This window comes from Pagrus major, chromosome 19 (genome assembly GCF_040436345.1).
Source record: "Pagrus major chromosome 19, Pma_NU_1.0".
In the NCBI taxonomy this organism is placed as follows: domain Eukaryota; kingdom Metazoa; phylum Chordata; class Actinopteri; order Spariformes; family Sparidae; genus Pagrus; species Pagrus major.
In genome coordinates this window covers 1,782,699-1,803,079 of record NC_133233.1, presented here as the reverse complement: position 1 = coordinate 1,803,079, position 20,381 = coordinate 1,782,699, and the positions used below count along the sequence as shown (strand labels likewise).

Genomic DNA, 20,381 nt, shown 5'->3' with positions numbered 1-20,381 from the left:
TTTTGTCACTGTTAAGTTTACTAACCTTGTGTTAATAACAGATATATGCCGTAATATATAACAGCTAACATTGTAAATTTTGCATTTATGTTTTGGATTTTTTTTTTTATAGTTTGTGGCCGTTAAATGTAGGCCACTTTGTTTTCCTAATATTATCAAGTCATCACAGTTCCTCAGTCATCACACATTTCCATCCTCACATTTCATCAGTCAACTTGCAAGAGTGGGCAGATTCAAAGGGCTGAATCCAAGTACTCTACTTTTTTCTTATTTGCCTATGCTGTTTTACTCTTGTTGTTTTGAGATTCCCTATGACTCTTCAAAGACCAACAGATGCCTGTCTTGGTGGGAACCTGGGAAAATATGGAGGGAACACAGGCAATTTGTGACAGTTTCAAGGTCTCCCTTGAACTATGTCACTACTGTCCCATAAAAACAAAGACATGTAATGTGCAGCTTCACAGGTTTACGATTCCTTGACCCACACTAGTGGGCTCAGTATAGTCGGTCCAACGTCCAAACTCATCATCCAATCACGGGACTCCCTCTCCATTGTCAAGATTGGATGCAGGCAAATCACATTTCGGCATCACATTGGAGGGGGGCCAATCATGGCGCTGGTAACATTGCTTTTGAATGACTTTGACGTCTCCATTGCGAAGCAAGCGCAAACATAATTCTGATTCACAGTAAGTACATTCGATGTTTTTATTTTCTGATCAAATGGTCATACACTTATGTATCCATATATTGTCACACCGGCTAATTTTATGATTTTGTTGGCGAGTCATGACGTCAGCAACTTCAGTCATCGTAGCTAGCTGTCGTTAACGTTACTAAGTGTAATAACGTTACCGATATCACAATGAACGGAGACACTCGTGTATAACTATATATATTTATATAGTTATAATATTCCGAATATTCTCATTCAAGTAATGTATCATTTAGCTAAACATTTAAATTTGCCGATGACCTGTGTCATGTCTTTCTGGCAGTGGCTAAGTTTAGATAACCAACATTAACATTAGCTAACATTGGTCTTACAGCTACGTGGCTAAGTTTAGATAACCAACATTAATGTTAGCTAATGTCGGTTTTGCTTAGTGCACTTGTACAGTCTACTGATATAGCCTACTGTACATGTTAACCGGTCATCTAGCTGCTTAGTTTATGACTTTATTTTAAACTACTTCCAAGAAAAACCGGACCTTATCAGCCAACCTGAAGCTTACGTATGAAAGCTGTTGTTCGATACAGATACAGTATAGTCATGTCATTACAGTATCTGAATGCAAAAACGACAAGATAATGTGACCTCTATTGATCCTACACCAGTAACTTGTAATAGCAGCTCAAGAGTCAAAAGTAGAGGAAAAGAGTGATTGATTGATTGGTAAATAAAATCAAAATAAAGAAATGTATACATGATATACACCTCTCACTGATAGATATGACCATGGTTGGATAATTGCACAGGACAAGTGAGCACATCTTTGTAATACAAAGATAAGATGCTGTGTAGCATTCATCAAAAAATATAGCCTGTAAATATGGTAATTGCACAGAGATTGGAATTTCACAGGACTTGCGCACTTGTTCAGCACACTATGTTTATGCTGTGATTCATAGTTGTAACTACTGTTATTATTTCTATGTTGTCTTCAGATGAGCACTAAACCAAAGAGCCACAAGGCAATGGGAGAGGGGGAGTGGATGGTGAGACTAAGGACATTTGCCAGCTCTGGGGTTTGGCCTGCTGGAGGAGGCAACAGACCAGCCCAGAGGCAGTGCAAATGGCATGACCTCTACCAGAAGTTAAAGTACAGCAAAATAACCACCTATTACCCATGACCATGCATGTCACTAGATGAGAAATAGTCATTCTGATGGTGCAGATAGTATTAATCTGACCATGGACTGTACACTGAGTGTCTCACTCCAGGCTGAATACAATTCTGATGGTTTCAGATTGAGAAATGCCCCATGCAGGCCCGTGGACAGACCCCCCTCTTTGGAGTGTCCATGGCCTCTAGTTGTGGATTTCACACTGTCAAGGTGAGCATTAGAAAAATTACATCTCGCATGTTTGTTTACATTGCTGTTATGCTGTTACTGTTACAGCACATGTCATAATGTTGTTGTTTTAGCAGCCTACCACTCAGTCTCCTGCTGATGTCCAGCCTGTGGTCTCAGTCTCAGCCGACTGATAATGCAGCCCAGCAGTCTTTCCTGCGCCCCTCTCCAAGTTTAGCTATGGTGAATATTGTCACAGTAATTAATGTCTTGTATGAATTGTTTCAAGTTCACTAACACAAGACATTTAATTTCACTCACTCAGTTGTATATTAATATGTGTATTTTTTTTTCATAAAAGGTGTTTCTTCTCTATAAACCCCAAGATTTATAACAATTTTATACATTATGCTTTGGCCTGCAAATTATATAGGCACTGGGAGTTTATTTGAGACCCAGATTTTATTTGACTACCTGTTTATTTGACTACTTGTTAGGTTATATTGTGGGGATGACCATTGGTACTTTGATAAATAATCATCAGTAATGTCTGATAGTGGGTGAAAGTGGGTAAAGGCAAATAATAAGACAGCTAGAACAGTCTGGTAAGTTCACAAAATTACATCACTTTACTGTAATGCACCCATAGACAAAAGACAACACTTATGTTATATCACAATATATATATATAATATATATATCACAATATTATTACTTTTGATCATGTAATAATTGTTATCTCTGCTCTCTCCCTGATGCTGGTGTTAGATCCACTGCTGCAAATTAGTCCATCCAACCTGGTGAAACCCTTGACGTCCACATACAGCAACATTTGCTGCACCCTTTTGCACCCTTGCATCAACAGCTACAGGATGGGACGGGAGGAGGTAGCACTTTGGAAACATCTTGACTAATTAAAAACACTTTTATGCCAATGGACATTTCAAAACCTTGGACTTCTATCTACCTATGGACTGTAGTAGTAAGCCAGGGTATACCTGGTAATTCTATTCAGCATATTGTATGACCCAAATCGACAATTCAACTTCAGTAATCTTAACCATCATGATCATCTGTAAGTATCATACTGAGCACTCATTTATTTTTATTTTGAAAAGAAATTGCTTAATGTTCATGATCTTTCAGTCATTAAAATATTACATACAACTTCTGCCTTGTGTATTTTACATTGACATTTTTATTAGTGTAAGATAGTGTTATTTAACCAAAGGTCATATGGTTTTTACTAAAACGGGTTAAGAGATGTGTTTTATGTTAATTATGTGTGTTAGGGGGACGGAAGTATGAGGACCCAATTGCAGACAGACAGAGAGGTACAGGTGGAGTTTCACAAGTTTATTTATTGTTTAAATGGGAAAGCAAGCTGAGGGTCCGGGGCGTCTGTGAGGGGGCAGGCTAAGGAGAGAGCAGGCCAGGCTCAGAGGGGGGTTGAGGGTGAAGGTCCAGGTCCACGGCGTCCGTGGAGGGGGGGCAGGCTGAGAAAGGAGCAGGCTGGGGTGTTACCAGGCAGAGACTGGTGGAGCAGAGCGGGGCCGGAGAGCAGAGCAGGCAGGCGGATGCTGAAACAGAGGAACAAAGTCAAAATTTATTTCTTATCTCAAGTCTTGGTATATAAGCTAGAGTCGAGCTGTGTACTGACTGAACAGTGGCTACGATCTGGCAGTGAGAGTGTGGCAGGACTGAGTAGAAGTAGGCTGAGGTGATTGCAGGATGAGATGCAGCTGATGGGGCTCTGCTCCGTCTCGGCACACCTGAAACCACTCTGCTCACCACACACACACACACACACACACACTCAAACAGCAGCAAGAGCAGATGTAACAATGTGGAGTGTATTAAGATTTTAGATGACATGTTTTAGACATTCAGTGCAAGTAACTAGCCCAATTAACAGTGAAAACATTACATTGCATGATCAATTTTACATTAACACAGTCATATTCAATGGCAAAGCCTTCTATTTATTTGACATTTTAAGGGGACTTACAAAGAATAAAGTAATGTTTTATATTACAGACTGATAAATGCACATTAAAACAATATATATATGGTATACTTGTTTTAAAAAAGAAAGGAAAACCTGTTAATTTTACGGTTGGAAAACCGGCAGCTGTGGTTGCCCGAATTTTACCGTAATAAATACCGTAGGCCCTTTTCTGCTATTACGGTAGAAGGATATTAGTACTGCTGATTTAACAGTAGAGGTCGGAATTTAAAACCACATTTTACCATATAAATACAAGTTTTTACCATATAAAAATTGTGCTGTTGCCATATGATTAACATAAATGATTGACATAAAACATTAGCATTAAAAATCATGTTTATTATATGGCAAAACAGCATTTTATTTAATAGTAATAATTTGTATTATACGGTAAATTTTGGACTCAAACTCAGACATTAACCGTAAAATCAGCGGTACTAATATCTTATTACCGTAATAGTAGAAAAAGTTCTACCACTTTATTACGGTAAAATTCGGGCAACCACAGCTGCCAGCTTTTTACTGTAAAATTAACAGGGTTTTTTTTTACAGTGTAAAGCTGTACAAGTGATTGAGGTCTTGTAATAAATATTTTATTGAATGTGTAGTCTCCTGTTTTTTCTACTCTTTTTCATTTGTGGGGGTTTATAGGAACTGAATGTAAAAGTAACTGATTTAATCACCCTTTGTAAATAAACGGTAACATGCTGGCATACACTGGAAAATTACCATAAAACACAGTCATCCTATGGTAATATACTAATTCAAAATACAGTAATATGCTGTTCAGATAATATTGGTGTGCTGCAATATTACAGTACTGCAATACAATATTGCTATGGCAACGGCGACAGTGCAGTGGTAGCTCCTTCAAATTATACTACAAATTTAACTGTAATTTTTTCAGTTTTGTTGCTGAAACATGCACTGCTTATGGCAGAAATACTGTCATCATCATTGGAGAAGAAAATGGGTGTTTTGGGCTAAGAGCAGCAGACTTTGGGACCATCGCGGCCTATGGCATCAAGGAGCGGTGGACTCACATTGATGCTTGGTGCTCAAACACAGTCAAAGTTGATGGACAGTGTTTCCCAGATGTTGATTTTGAATATGAAGATGTTGACCACATTATCAGCACCATCATGTCGCTGCTGCATACACCATATACATAGATTAAAAAGCTGCACTACGTGTTTATGCATATTTGTATATTGATAACTGTATATAGTTCAGTAATTTGTGTACGAAGGTGTTTTCAAACTTTCATTTCATTATACATCCCTGTGTTGTGTAATGACAAATAAATTACCTTGTACCATGTACTTTGCAATACTGGCAGCAGAGACGCCAGCGTATATTGTTAGTTTATAGTGAAATTCTTTACAGAGTGGTTGTCTGTACTTTTACAGTCAGTCCTCGAGGACATTCTGGTTCTTCATACACTTAAGCTTTATCACAATTAATTATTTCCCAAAGGTAATATGTGCATGACAGACCCCCTTTCAATGATTACCGAAGTAATGAGTTTGCTTATGGTTTCTTGTACCGACTCGAACAAATTTCTATAAGCAAAATGATTTTTGAACTACTTAAGTGAGCAGATAAATCAAAAACATTTAGTCCTTTGCATATATCGTAGAAATGTGTTTGTGTAAGCAGTATGTAGAGGTTCTAACTTCATACAATTTGAAATTCATTTTATTTTAAATTGCTTTCAATTTGCAGATTTCAAAAAAAAACATTTACTTATCTTATAAATGTTAGTAATCAATCAATGGCCAATGAGAGAAAGTTTGATAAAAATCAGAATTAAATAAACTGTTCAGCAGTGCCAAGTCCGATGAGTTTTTGGTTTTTGTGAATGTGACTTTCCCTGCAGGCGGCTGATGGATACAGAGGATGAGCTGAGCGACATCCAGTCAGACTCAGTGCCATCAGAGGTCCGTGACTGGCTGGCTTCCACTTTTACCCGGCAGAGGGGCCTGAAACTTTGCCGAAACGAAGACAAGCCACGTTTCCGCAGCATTGTCCATGCAGTGCAGGCTGGCATCTTTGTGGAGAGGTTTGATTTTCTTTGGTTGTGTTCTTGTGTTGCTCAGTTTACTTGAACAGTCCTGTGGAATTCTTTGGCCTTGATAACAATTTAATCATGAATTGTAAAAAATTAAGCTAGTTTTTACATTAACTTAGAGAGTGCAGTCCCTACATAGAAACAGACTAATAGCCTCATGACCAAATTTTCTGAAGTGACATTCGACAAGCATTGCACTACACAGAATCCTTAAAAATATCTTTTATATCAAATTCCATGGCTCCGGTGTTCCCTAATTGAATTGGCAGTTCATTCAGTCTTTCCTCTTCCATGGTGCAAGTAGTTTTTAATTAGGATTCGAGGGTTTAGAACTGCTCTGTCTGTGCTGGGTTACAAGGTTTAAGCCCCAAATGATTTTTTACCCATTTATCATTTTCCATCCCCAGTTTAAATTGCAGTGAGCTGGAAGAGCAAGAAACATAAAACTAAGCCCAGTTACTGTAATTGATGTGTAAGTGCTTCACAAAAAAATCAGCCCAGTTGGCCAGATGGTGGTGCTGTTATCAAGGCCCAAACAATTAAAATGACAACCAAATTGGACTCACATGTCCCGTCGGACACACATGAAATTGGACACACGTCCACTCGTGGTCCCATGAGTCCTCTTGGACCATAATAATCTGACGTGATGTTTTTCTTTGTTCTGTCTTTGCGGCAGCAGGTGGCCATCCCTAAATGTTGGCCATATTGGAAATTATTTTCAATGGTTTGGTCTCCAGTGCTGCATAGTTAATGGTTTCTGGGTCTATTGGGGTCCAGAAATGAATAGTTTAAGTAGTTTTGATGATTTTAACAACTTTTGACTTTTAAGATGGCCACCAATTTACAGCTCACAAAAGTATTTTTTTCAAAGTCATTGTATAGCATTCATATTGGGTTATAATTAAGACTCTGGTCATGTTGAGTTGAATTAGAATTAGAGTCATTCCATGCCAATTCACCTAAAATCCAGAACTTTTCCCAGTTCATGTCATGGATTTTCTTTTAAAAAATCATGTTGAAACTTCTATCAAATTCATGGGATCTTTCAAAATGCTATAGCAGTACTCCAAATACGTTTTAAGTTTGGCCCTCAGAGCTAAATTTCAGCATTTTTGTGATTCTGTGTGACTTTGTTTTTTGTTTTTTCTTGACCCTCCCTGTAGATGCAAATAATTTTCCTTGAGCTTCCCTCAGTGACTACGTTGTAAATGGATGACCCAAAACATTCCCACAATAAATAAATATATTTTCATACATTTATTTATACACAGAGGGATTGATTGTCGACAATGAACAGATCACCAGTAGTGATGTTTCTGCAAAATCCTGGATACATTCAGTGACATCTGAGCGACATTATTGCTACATCCAGACATTAATAATTCACATTTCAGATGTGCCGGAGTCACATTAATAGCTGTACTTTGGTGAACATTTCAGAAGATTGTTGGGTCCAATGATAAGGCAGGTTTGGCAATTAGCAATTGATAATTACTAATAGTAATTATGAAAATTAATAATAAAAATATTAATAGAAATTAATCACAAGGAGCATCACCCTGGAATCAGGGACCAATAACCAAACTCTTAAGTCTCAAAAGAAATATAAAATATTTAAAATTAAAAGGAACAGTGAAGGAAATAATCAAATAATCACAGAAAACTGCTCTGTACAATATAATAGATTTTTTTATTTTTTTAACGTGAGAGCTCAAGATGGTGGACATGGGTTTGTCACGCCAGAGCTGTTCACTGGAGGTGACCAAGCAAGACCATGAACAAAACAAGAGGGCTTATTCGAGATAATGTGCACCTTGGCTGGATAGCGGACAAGACCAGGTGGCAGCCGCAGGGCAGAGCCAAAAAGCTGCAATCAAGTCGGACAGTTTTCCAGCTGCCTTCAGTCTATACAGGAAATCTCAGAAACACTCACAATACGGTTTGATCTGATTCTGATTGATTTAAATGTTATCAGACACATTTATCAGTATGAACATAGTCTTCAGTTGTTGTTAATTATGACACCACAGCCTATTAAAAGTCTACACAGGCAATCTGTTATTTATGTTCATGGGTCAACCACCATTTTACATAAATTCTCACGTAAATCAGCTTCATATCAGTTTGCTGCAGACTACATTAATAAATGGAATACATTTAAAGTCAAACACAAAGGAAAGAAATACAAGAAAATAGTTTTCATTATTGATCTGTCATCTATTTATACTGTTGAGGTTTCACATCTGAATCCTCACATACCACTTCCCACAAGTTGTTGTGTTTTTAAATATTTTACAGGCCGATTTAAATTAGTCAAATGTTAATATAGACAACAATTATTTATTGTGTGCTGTTTATACTATGAATGTGGCCTATTTAGTCTCCACACCGGCCACACAGCATGTCTACTCTGTTAACAGAATAGCCTAAACCTTCAAAATCAGACAAAAAAGAACAAAATCTCTTGAATTTAGCAAAAATAAAATATATAAAATGTCATATTGTTGACTCAACATCTAAACCAATTAGCTGTTAGATCGGGCCAGGCATTTGCAGTTGATAGCAACTACAGCGCCTGGCTCCAGAAACTGTAGCTGCCTCGATCCTGTGAGATTACCGTTCCCCACATGAGCATGATGTCAGAGCAAGTCGGGAACAAGTAGGGATCAATATGGACACAAATCTAACTGGAATGCATTGTGTGGCGATCGCCGATGATCAATTCTGCACAGAGCGGGCTGATCTCGAACGAGCCTAATGTCTAGAAGAGCCGCAAGATTAAATGATTTTTGGAAATCAGATTTCGGGGTCAATACCAGAGGTGTGGTGTCTTTCACCAGGCCAACATCATAATTAGTATGTTGTGACCATAATTCAGGCGGTACCTCTGATGATTCAGCCATGCCAACAGTCACTTGTTGACTCACCATGGTGCGTGAAACATTCATAATAGGAATGAGCTCACCTGTATTTTTTTCTTTGCTGTGCAGCATCCACAGGCCTGAAGCCAGTTAGCTGCATCTGTTTGTGCACCCAGATTCCCAAATCCTTCCATTGCCATCCAGGAGGATTGGCCAGTGAAACATGGACACGGACCTTCATATAACTCATTCTTTGCTTGATACAGAAACAGCAGCAGCCTCCTTTGTCTATTTATTGTGTTTACATGTTGTAACCACAACCTTTGTACTTCCATACTTTCCTTACTCTGTGCATTTTTAAAACTGTCACCTGGTCCTCCAGTTACATCTGCTGTGCAGTGTACTGAGTTTGTCTGCATGTCACAGGACGCATGATTGCTGTGGGTGTGTGCAAATGATGTGAGCTGTGATGCCAGATGCACCACCAGATGGCACCAGAGACCACTCATAGACATACATCAATGCAACTGAGCTGAATTTCAGCATTTCTGCATCCACATGCATTCCAATTATCTTCAATCAGTCTGCATGTAAAGTTAACACAATGCTAAAATGTCAGACAGAGAGATCACGTGACAAGATAGCATGGCGTACTGAGTCGTTTGGCGTCCGCATGTCAGAGAACTTAACTAATAATTACTTTTAAAAGCTCAACGTTTTGAGAATAAAATTACGAATCAACCTCCCAAGCAAAATCGGACTTTTATGTCAAGTCAAGGCCGTTCTCGAGAGACAAGACAGACAGTGAAACAACGTCAGGCTGTCTGGCGTTCAATCAAAGAGAGCATGGGAGACAATGAAGATCCACCTGCCTGGGCTAAAGAGCTACTGACACAGGTTACGTCAATGAAAGACTCCTTTCAACAGAAGTTTGATGAACTGAGCAATTCAATGAAGGAGATTAAAAAAGACACCCGGGCCATTGTGACCAGAGTGGGGAACGCTGAAAAACGTATCGGGTCCTTGGAGGACAAACACACCAGCCAGCAGCGACTCATACAAGATAGCGCCAAAGAAATAAGAAATCTGAAAGCTAAAGTGTCCTACCTGGAGTCACACAGTAGAAGGAATAACCTGATCATCGTGGGCCTGGAGGAAGGCTTAATGGAGACTGGCAATCCTGCCAAAGATCCAGGTAAAGAGCTGGCAGCGATATTCCGCTATATTCTTGACCGGTGTGAAACAGACCCAGCACCGGAGGTGGACAGGCATCACAGATCCCTTCGCCCACGCCCGAACCCAGGAGAACCACGGAGACCATTCATTGTCCGGCTGCTGAGATGGAGTGACCGACAGCTCATCCTGGGGGCCGCGGCAAAGAAGAAAAGGCTGGTGTGGAAAGACAAAACTTTCCGTCTGTTTCAAGATCTTCCAACTGACATCCAACAAAGACGCGCGGAGTATGGGGATATCAAGAAGAAGTTGCGCGGAGCTGGGGTTCGCTATGGCCTGCTGTTCCCCGCAAGACTTATTGTGACCGTGGGTGAAGAGCAACGTATATACACAACACCTGATGAAGCTGTCAAGGACCTGGCAGTTCGCCTTCCGTCAGTGTTTGGGTAAAGATCAAGAGGTATGACCATTAAACCAGTACATTCATTAGGTTGATTCTTGTTTCCCCCTCAAAAGGAGGGTTAAATTTAAGTTTAAAGGTGAGATAATATACTTATAATTTCTGACTGTTGGACGCTTCGAATGACTTGAAGCCTGCTACCGTTGGATCATGGATGGAGGAGGGACAATGTTCTTTCTCTTGTTTTTTTCGTTTTGTTTTTTTGCCTGTTGGCTTTTGTGTGTGTGGTGTGTGTTAGTGTGTGTGTATGTTAGTCATCCCCTGTCTTTTCCCTGGAGTTGCCGTGGCTGTGGAAATTATGTATAAGATGTGTACATGTAAATATTGGGAATATAAATTTATCTGACAGGTTCTAATGCTATAAAGGTGGTTAGTTGGAACATTAATGGAGTCTCTAATAAAGTTAAACGTTATAAAATAATTTCACATCTGAAATCTCTTTCATGTGACGTAGCCATGCTGCAGGAGACTCATTTAAATGAAAGGGAATCATTAAAATTAAAGCAAAGATGGGTTGGCCAGGTGTTTGCTGCACCAGGAAATGGAGCATCGAGAGGCACAAGTATTTTGATATAAAAAAAAAAAATCTTTTCATCACACTGATGTGATTGCGGATAACAGTGGCAGGTATATTGTGGTATCTGGTCTTCTTCAACATAAAAAAATTACATTTATAAACATTTATGCTCCTAATTCCGGGCAAGCTGAGTTTTTATCAAACTTAGCTTTTCTTGCATCAAAGTTTATGGGGGATCCTATTCTACTCGGTGGGGACATGAATTTAGTAAATAATCCATTGTTAGATCGCTCTAGTCATCCCCTCCCAGCAGATGCGGCTCTCTCCACTGCTTTAGATGAACTCCAGAAGTTGTTGGGGGGTAACTGATGTTTGGCGATGTGTAAACCCAGTCTCACGTGAATATACTTTTTATTCTAAAGTACATAACTCCTACTCTAGGATAGATTACCTGCTTCTGTCGAACTCAATAATAGAAAATGTGATAAATTCAGAGATCCACAGCATCTTAATTTCAGATCATGCTCCTATTTCTGTTATATTCTCTCCTTGCTTTAATGTGCAAAAAACAAAACAGTGGAAGTTTAATAACATGCTTCTATGGGACAAGGAATTTGTTGCTATGATTAATGAAAGAATATCTGATTTTTTTGAGATAAACATGAATTCTGTTGCATCGATACAAACGGTCTGGCAGGCTTTTAAAGCCACATGCAGAGGTAGGTGTATTAGTTACAGCACTGCAAAACAGCGGGACGGAAGTCAAAGGAAAAAAAAAACTAATGTTAGAGTTAAAGAACTTGGAAATGCAGCATATGAGAGACCCTAATGATCAGAAATTAAAAACGACGATGTTATTGACCAGAACAGAGTTACAATCAATTATACATGAAGAAACTTCTACTGCATTATACAAACTAAGGAGAAAATATTTTGAATCCGGCGATAAAGCTGGTAGAATGCTAGCACTTAGATTAAAACAAATAGAGAGTAACTCATCCATAACTACCATATATGATCATAAAGGATCTTTAGTATGTGAGCAGAAAGAAATAAATCTGGCATTTCAAGAATATTACTCAAAGTTGTATGAATCAGAATTTAGATATAATCCAGATATGATTGATGACTTTCTCAAAGGTGCACCCCTCCCTCAGTTGAAAGAGGATGAGAAGTCATATTTAGAGGAAGTTGTCCAGGAACTGGAGGTTAAGGCAGCTATTAAAGTTCTCACTGCTGGCAAAGCACCTGATCAAGATGGTTTTAGTGTTGATTTTTATAAATGTTTCCATGAAGTCTTATCTCCATTTTTGAATTTGTTGTACAGGGATATTATTGCAACTCAATCCATGCCTCAAAGTATGAATATGGCTGTTATTTCCCTGTTGACAAAGCCGGGCAAAGACCATTCAAAAATGGGCAATTACCGTCCCCTAAGTTTATTAAATAATGATTATAAAATTTTTGCTAAAATTTTTGCAATGCGCCTGGAGAAAGTCATCTCATCATTAATTAATTTAGACCAAGTTGGTTTTATTGCTGGACGTTATTCTGCTCATAACATGCGATGACTGTTTCATGTAATGTCAGAGGCTGCATCTCTTCAACATCCTGCGATTGCAATTTCTCTAGATGCTGGAAAAGCATTTGACCGGATAGAGTGGTCTTATCTGTTTCACATCTTGTCTACGTTTGGCTTCGGACCAGTATGTATACAATGGATTAAGGCCCTCTACCATAACCCGGTCGCATGTGTCAAAACTAATGGCTTAATTTCACCCTCTTTTCAGCTTTTTAGATCCACCAGACAAGGTTGCCCAGCCTCCCCAGTTATCTTCACGCTAGCACTTGAGCCCCTTGCCTGTGCTATTAGGAATAATCAGAATATAACGGGTATTACACTTTTTAATTATGATTTTAAAGCTGGCCTTTATGCGGACGATATTTTACTGACATTGTCTAAACCTGCCCTTTCTGTACCCCATTTGCTCAAACTCATCAGTGATTTTGGCATGTTTTCTGGTTACAAGAACAACTGGTCAAAGAGCGAGGCCATTTCTTTAAATCGTCTCACACACTCTGGTCACCTGAGTTCCACCCCTATTTTGTGGAAGACCGAAGGTATGCGATATCTTGGTGTAAACATTATATCTCCCACTGACAGAATTTTTGAGTTGAATGGCCCCAATTTATTGAAAACTGTGCGGGACGATCTGAATAGATGGACAAACTTACCATTATCACTGTGGGGGAGGGTGGAAGTGCTTAAAATGAATGTGCTCCCGCGATTAGCTTTTCTTTTTTCTTCCATCCCATTAGACGTACCACAGAGATGGTTCAGAGAAATTAATAAATTATGTTCTGTGTTTTTATGAAGAGGTAAAAAACCTAGAATAAGTTTGAAAAAAATATCTATACCTAGGAAGAAGGGAGGATTGGGGATACCGGATAGATATTCATATTATTTAGCATATAATGGTGTATATCCCATATCCTGGGCATACAAGAAAGAGCAGGCAGTTGTGGGTAGCTGGAGATGGCTGGAACAGAAATTGGTCGGCGCAAATTGTAAAAATGTCTCCTTAGCCTCTCTTTGGTATCACACCAAACTTAACAAAAGCATAAAAAACCCCATCATTTCATTTTCATGTAGAATAGTTAAAGAAATACATAAACAACTTAAAATTAATGGTTTATCCTTACCCTCGTGTCCTATATGGAACAACCCAGTATTCATGGCCGGCGGGAAACCTGTTAGTAATAACTCATGGTGAGAAAAAAATATTGCTGACTTAGGTCAAATTATAGGATGCAATGGAGAAATGTTTTCTTTTAATGAACTTAAGGTGAAATTCGGGTTGAGCAATTCAGATACATTCCAGTATCTTCAAATTAAGTCTATCATACAAAGTTTCACAAATACTACTTTAGCAGATAATGATTTTTTTTTACATTAAGTTTAAGGATGCAGTCTCTGGCAGTGGAAGTGTTTCCAAGATCTATAAGTTGTTATGTTGTATTTCTTCTAAAGGTACTGAATCCATAAAAGCACAATGGGAGAAAGATCTGGGTTTACACTTCACAATAGATCAATGGGAAAAAATTCTGAGCTGCTCAAACTATTTATCAAAATGTATCAGGTAGAAAATTATGCAAATTAAGATTTTGTTTAGATCCTACATCACCCCACACAAACTTAAGAAAATGAACAGCAATGTCTCAGAAAAGTGTTGGCATGGGTGTGGAATGACTGGCACTCTTATTCATTTACTGTGGCACTGTCAAGAAACACAAGAATTTTGGTCAAATATCAGAGATTTTTAATGTAAACTATTCAAAATTAATTTTCAATTAGATCCAGCAGTGGGCCTAGTGGGAAAGCAGATAGATGGAGTTACTCCAAAAAAACTGCAATATTTGCTGGATTTAGCTTTCCTTTCAGTTAAACGTATAATTCTTATTAACTGGAAGATGTGGAAATTGAATTGTTTCCATGTAGATAATTGGCAAAGGGATTTTCTGGAGCTTGTATCTATGGAGCAAGCAGCTTCTGTGCTGCAAGATCTGGGCAGTGACCACACAGATCTTTTAAACCAAATTATGTCACTCTTGAAAGAGACTCAAACAGACGGGGACTCACCCTGATGTAGTATTGACAATGATAAGCCGTCATGTTTATTGATTCCTCATATGTTTAAATGTCAGGTCCATCTTCGAAAAAACACCTGTTGCACCTTACCCTCTCTCACTTTCCTCACCTAGCCATAGTGCTGATCTTTGCTGTAGTTGTTGTCACTGTTATTATTATCTTGGCGATGCTGACAGTGATGATGGTGATGATGATGATGATGATGATGATGATAACAATAATAACTACTGTTGTTGTTATTTATTTATTTTATTTTTCATTATGAATGTAGTTGACTGAGAGGTGGTCACTGGGCCTTGGGCCTGATGACTCCCTCTCTATGTTCTAGAAGTGGGGGAGAACAGGATAAAAAATGTATATCTCTCATGGTAAACAGGCAGCGTGATAAACTTAACCTACCCTTCTCTGCACCCCCTTTGTCTGGTACCTGGCTCTGGTAGGTGGGGACTGGGCCCCAGATCTGCCCTTTGTGTTGTGTGTGTGTGTATGTGTGGTGTGATATGAATGTATGTATGGAACTTATATTTATGTTATGTAGTGTACTATTTTTTGTTGTTTGTTGTTGTATTGTATTCGAAATTAAAATGAACTTTATAAAAAAAAACAATGCCAAAATGACACATTATATCTCTTCCCATCAAGTTAATGGGACAGTGTTCAGATAACAAGAAATAGTGTTTTGTCATGGTGTCATCGAGTGTGCATGATAAGCCGTCATAGGGATGCCACCCGCACCAATGGTTTTACAACATCTGCCACTCTTTTTAGGAGGTTTGGGCAAAGCTGATGCTTTTAGGACAGATAATGTAGCTCCAGTATCAACTAAAAATATAATTTCCTGCCATATTTACAGTTTTCTAAATCCTCCATGTTCATCATTATACATTGCAAATGCAGTTTTCAGGTTAAACTTAGCTTCATATTCAGTAGTCATCATTCAGTAGCCATCATTATTTTATCATAGTTGGTTTGAAATTGTGACTCACCTAACATTGTGTGTGTGTGTGTGGGGGGGGGGGGGGGGGAGGTTGGGCCGTCACTGGGGTCTATACTGCAACCTCCTGCTCTCAGTCTGAAGTGGGAAATGTGCTCATTCCCCCATAGGGCTGACTTGGACTACCTGGAGCACCTCTGACTTGGCCTCTGCTGCGTCCTCTGCTGCAGCCTTTGTTGTTGTTACTACTTACGCGTCTAGTCAATATTTGGTACATGGTGAGCTGGGCGTCGTCAAGCTTCTTTTGGCATTTATCTTTTTCTGTTTTTGTCCTGCTCAACCATTTGATCTTCTGCACGTTCTGCATGCTTGAGTATGGTCTGCAGGGATGCTATTTTCCATGAAATACATCTTTTTCTTACACTGGCAGCAATATCTGGGTTCGCAAATCCCAGGAAATGTTCTTTCAGGTGTACCTCATAGGCCTCTAATGGTGCTCCCATCGTTTCTTCTGAGCAGACCACTGTGAAGATTAAATGCCACAGTGAGACTTGCAAGGAAGGCGCTGCATGACTCATTTTGACCCTGAGACATGGAAGCGATGTGTGCCAAGTTCATCCTGGTGGGAAAGGCTGTTTTGCAGGTTTCAATCAGGGCAGTGACAGAGTTTTTAAATGCAACCTTGGCATCACTGTAGTAATCTGCATTGGTCAGTCTCTGAACCATTACTGCATCAGTAAAGTTGCAAAGCTCTGTTTGAAGTTCTTCTTCCCTTGTCTCCTTCAGCCTGGGTGACTATCATGGAGGTTCTGTTTTTGGCTTTGGCTTTGTTTTGACGTCAGGTGGTGCTGATGAGTCAGGACCCGAGGCCGCTGCTGCTTCTCCCGCTGCTGGTTGATGAGCATGTGTTAGTTTGTTCTTGTGGATTTCCCTGCACATTAGTCTGTTTCTTATTTTCCTTCTCCTTAGTTTGACTTTCTGACCTTCCTATTTTTTTTATCTCAGTTCTCTTCTCTCCACAAACTATATGCTTCCCAATATGCCTTAAATAGCTTATTTTTCCTGTGTTGTTTTCTGGACACGGCTGCCTGTAACTCTGCATCTGGTCCAATTGACCAAAACTTGACCAAAACTTCCTGCTGCTGGGAATTTCAATTTAACCCATTCATCAAATTGTATCATACATGTTGGATCTTATTCAGTCATAGCCTTTTAAATTGGTGGAACGATTTTAGGACCAGTGTCCTCAATTGACTTTACCTTGACTTTTACCCATCTCTGATTTATTTTTCTCTCGTATCATAAACAATACTATGGTCCACTTATTAGGCGGATACACCTGAAATCCTCAGATACTACAATATTAATCAAGACTTGTCTGTCTGCAAGTACTTATGCGAGATATACCAGTTTACGCTTTCAATTCTTTATGATTATCTCTTTAAAGTCCTTTAAATAATCTATCTCAAAATGTATTCACTTCTTACCATGAAAGTTATTTTTCCAAATTCAGGATTGGAGCAGAAACCAGGGCTCCATCCGAGAACGGAGTCTGAGTTGTACGTACTTTCCCATCAGCATCGCCAAGTTTGTGGTAGAAATTATTGTATTACCTTGTAGAGAAGTGAACAAATAAAATGTGGATCCACAAAAGGTTGTTCTTTATACTATTCAATAGAAGAATAAAATAGAACAATAGAGTATAACAGAGTCAATCTATTTCAGCTGAAAAGTCAGTGCTCTGTACACCAGAGTGTACTTAGTGAGTCTGTATAGATAGATACAGTCAAACTTTATAGAATAAAAATGATAAAACATAGATAAATTGAGAGCTAGGGAGGAATATTGGATGGCATTGAGCACAATCACAACACCTGCTTTGAGCTGATAAGTTTCATGAAAACTGAATGTACATCTATCGCCCCACACAGCAAAGCAAATATCGCTCACACAATTGAAACATATCAAGGCCAAGCAGCTCATTTCAGGTCAGATCAATACTTACACAAGTTCATATTCAGGTCAGATCAAAACTTGCACAAGTTCATATTCAGGTCAGATCAAAACTTGCACAAGTTCATATAAAGTAAGATATATTAGGTAATCAATTATATAAGTAATGATACATTTTGTTACTACATACAACATACATCTATAAATATACAGTTGTGGTCAAAAGTTTCCATACACTTGTAAAGAGCATGTACTGTTTCTGTATCATGACAGTCTTGAGTTCCAATGATTTCTACAACTCCAATGATTTCTAAAACTTTTTGACCTGGGTCAAAAATATACACACAACAAATTGAATACAAAAAACTATTTTGGTGATGGAGAAAGTTGTGTGAATCAAATTTGTAGCTTGATTTCTTAACGTCTTCTGAGTTATTATGACAGCTGACGACTTTTCTGGGCCCATTTTAATAGGGCTTGTTTGATACACCCATTAGACTCAGCCACAAACAATGGGAAACAATGGGAAAGTCAAAGGAGCTCAGTATTGATCTGCACACATTATTAATTTGAACAATTCAAGAAAGTCACTTGAAGCATTTAAAAGCAGTTACAGGCCCCAAGATCAACTGTGCAAACAATTGTTTGTAAATATTAAATGCATGCCACAGTTGTGTCTCTGCCACAATCAGGAAGAAAATGTGATCTATCACCTGCTGAGCGAAAATTGGTCAGTATGGTCAAGAGTCAACCAAAAAACGCCAAAAGTCTGCAATATACTGGAAGCTGCTGGAAGACAGGTGTCAGTGTTGAATTTTGAAGGAGAACACGTTCACTTTGAAGCAATGGGGCGAATCGAGAAAGCAGAGAGGATCCAAAATACAGACGAAGTCATGACGGAGATATTAAAGCTACACGTGATTTTAGAGGACAAACTAATGGATTTGGAGAGTCACTCCAGATGTGAGAATGTGAGAAGTTATGGGGTCACCAACGATGGTTACATTTGTGGAAAATCTACTCCAAGAGGGTCTCGGGCTAACCGAGGATATGCCGATTGAAAGAGCACAACATTCAGTGGGCCCACAACCACCAGAAGATGCTCCACCATGCTCCATCATTAGTTTCAAAACTAAAGAGACACTATTCTGCAAGGCATGGCAAAGGAAGGGATTCGCTTGGCAAGATAACCAAATAAACCTGGACCATGACCATTCTCCTCTCATCCTCAAGAAGCAAAGAGAATACACAGAGGTCTGTCAGGTTTTGAAAGAAAATTGTGTTCAATTCCAGACTCTTTTCTCAGCCAGGCTACACATGAGACGTAAGGAAAAAAATCTTCGATACAATAAAGGAAGCAGAGGTGAACAGAGGCTACACTGTGAAGACCATTAGACCTCTGGAGACCAATGATGGAGCAAATACGGCGACTGACCTGGAGGAAAGCAGACAGGCGAGTGAGGAAGGGCATCCAATGCTGGACGAGATTTAAAGGTCCCATATTATACTGTTTTTCATCAATTTCACACAGTTGTCAGAGGTTCAACAACACTGTATTCGAAATATATTGCCCCAAAGCCATCCGTGGTCCTGAATTTCAGCTGTTTAAAAGTTGCTCAAGTGAGCTCTGCTGAGAGCAGGCTGTTTCTGTGCCTGCACCTTTAATGCTAATGAGCTCCATCCTGCTACACGCTCCTCTCAGAGAGAGGATGCCGCTTATGCTAGCGGTAGCATGCGCTAATGTTTACGGTGGATGTATCGCTATGGCTCGCCGAGATGCTGGTGTCAACCGTACCAGTTTGACCCAGAATCGGACCCAGAAGGAGAGGCTCAGAAAAATGCAGACTCTGCGGCTGCAGCAGGACTCCCCACTCCCCAATACGACCACCCGGCTCCCACCCCCCACTGACCTGCAACAGGTAACATCTATAAACAGCTAGCGAAAGCTGTGTTTGTCTCCAACACAGTCTCCAAACTCTTGGACACTGTTCGCATAGTCTCTGTCTCCAGTCTGCACATTTCCAGACTTTTCACTGTGACAACCAAGCTCCTTCGTAATATTATTAACATTAAACTCGCTTCAAACGCCATTGCATAGTGGACCGAAGCGGAGCTAACTAGTTAGCCAATTTCAACCTGACTTCACCATACTCTTAGGCAACTGTAAATACTATCAGGGAGTAATCTCACCCAGGGCACCAAATGGGCTAGAGCCGGCCCTGCCGGATGCATTAAAGGCCGTGATTAGAGGCAAAATAATAGCTATTTCCTCCTATGAAAAGAAAATTTAAGGATGAATTGAAGAAACTCCAAAAAGAACATTCAGAAACCCTAAAAGATGGGACCAAATCCCAAATTATAAAATTAAAGAAAGAAGTAGATGAAATAAATACACAGGAAATACATAAAAAGATTCTTTTTTACAAACCAACAATACTAAGCTTTTATCATAAACGTTAACGAAAACAACAAGCAGAACTATACACAAAATAGGAAACCCTGCAACAAGGAAATAGAAACCAGTCCAGAAAATGATGCCTCTTTATCAGTAAAATACTTGCCGAATGTCACGAAAGAGCAAAATGATCTATGATATCTAAAATAACAAAAGAGGAACCACAATCAGCAATTGGGAGACTAAAGGCGGGGAAATCTCCAGGGACTGATGGTTTCACCTCAGAATGGTACAAAACAATGCATGACCATTTAGTTCCAATGCTATTAAAAATGTTTAAG

The 20,381-nt window shown here is 39.2% G+C and overlaps 1 protein-coding gene across 1 annotated transcript in view; it reads left to right on the top strand.

Moving 5' to 3' along the window:
* pde1ca (phosphodiesterase 1C, calmodulin-dependent a) overlaps positions 1-20,381 on the top strand; it is a 184,310-nt gene that overhangs the window by 53,889 nt on the left and 110,040 nt on the right. The window contains exon 6 of the mRNA XM_073488855.1: positions 5,904-6,086. Within this exon, the coding sequence (XP_073344956.1) occupies positions 5,904-6,086 (183 nt within the window). The remainder of the gene's footprint in view (positions 1-5,903; positions 6,087-20,381) is intronic.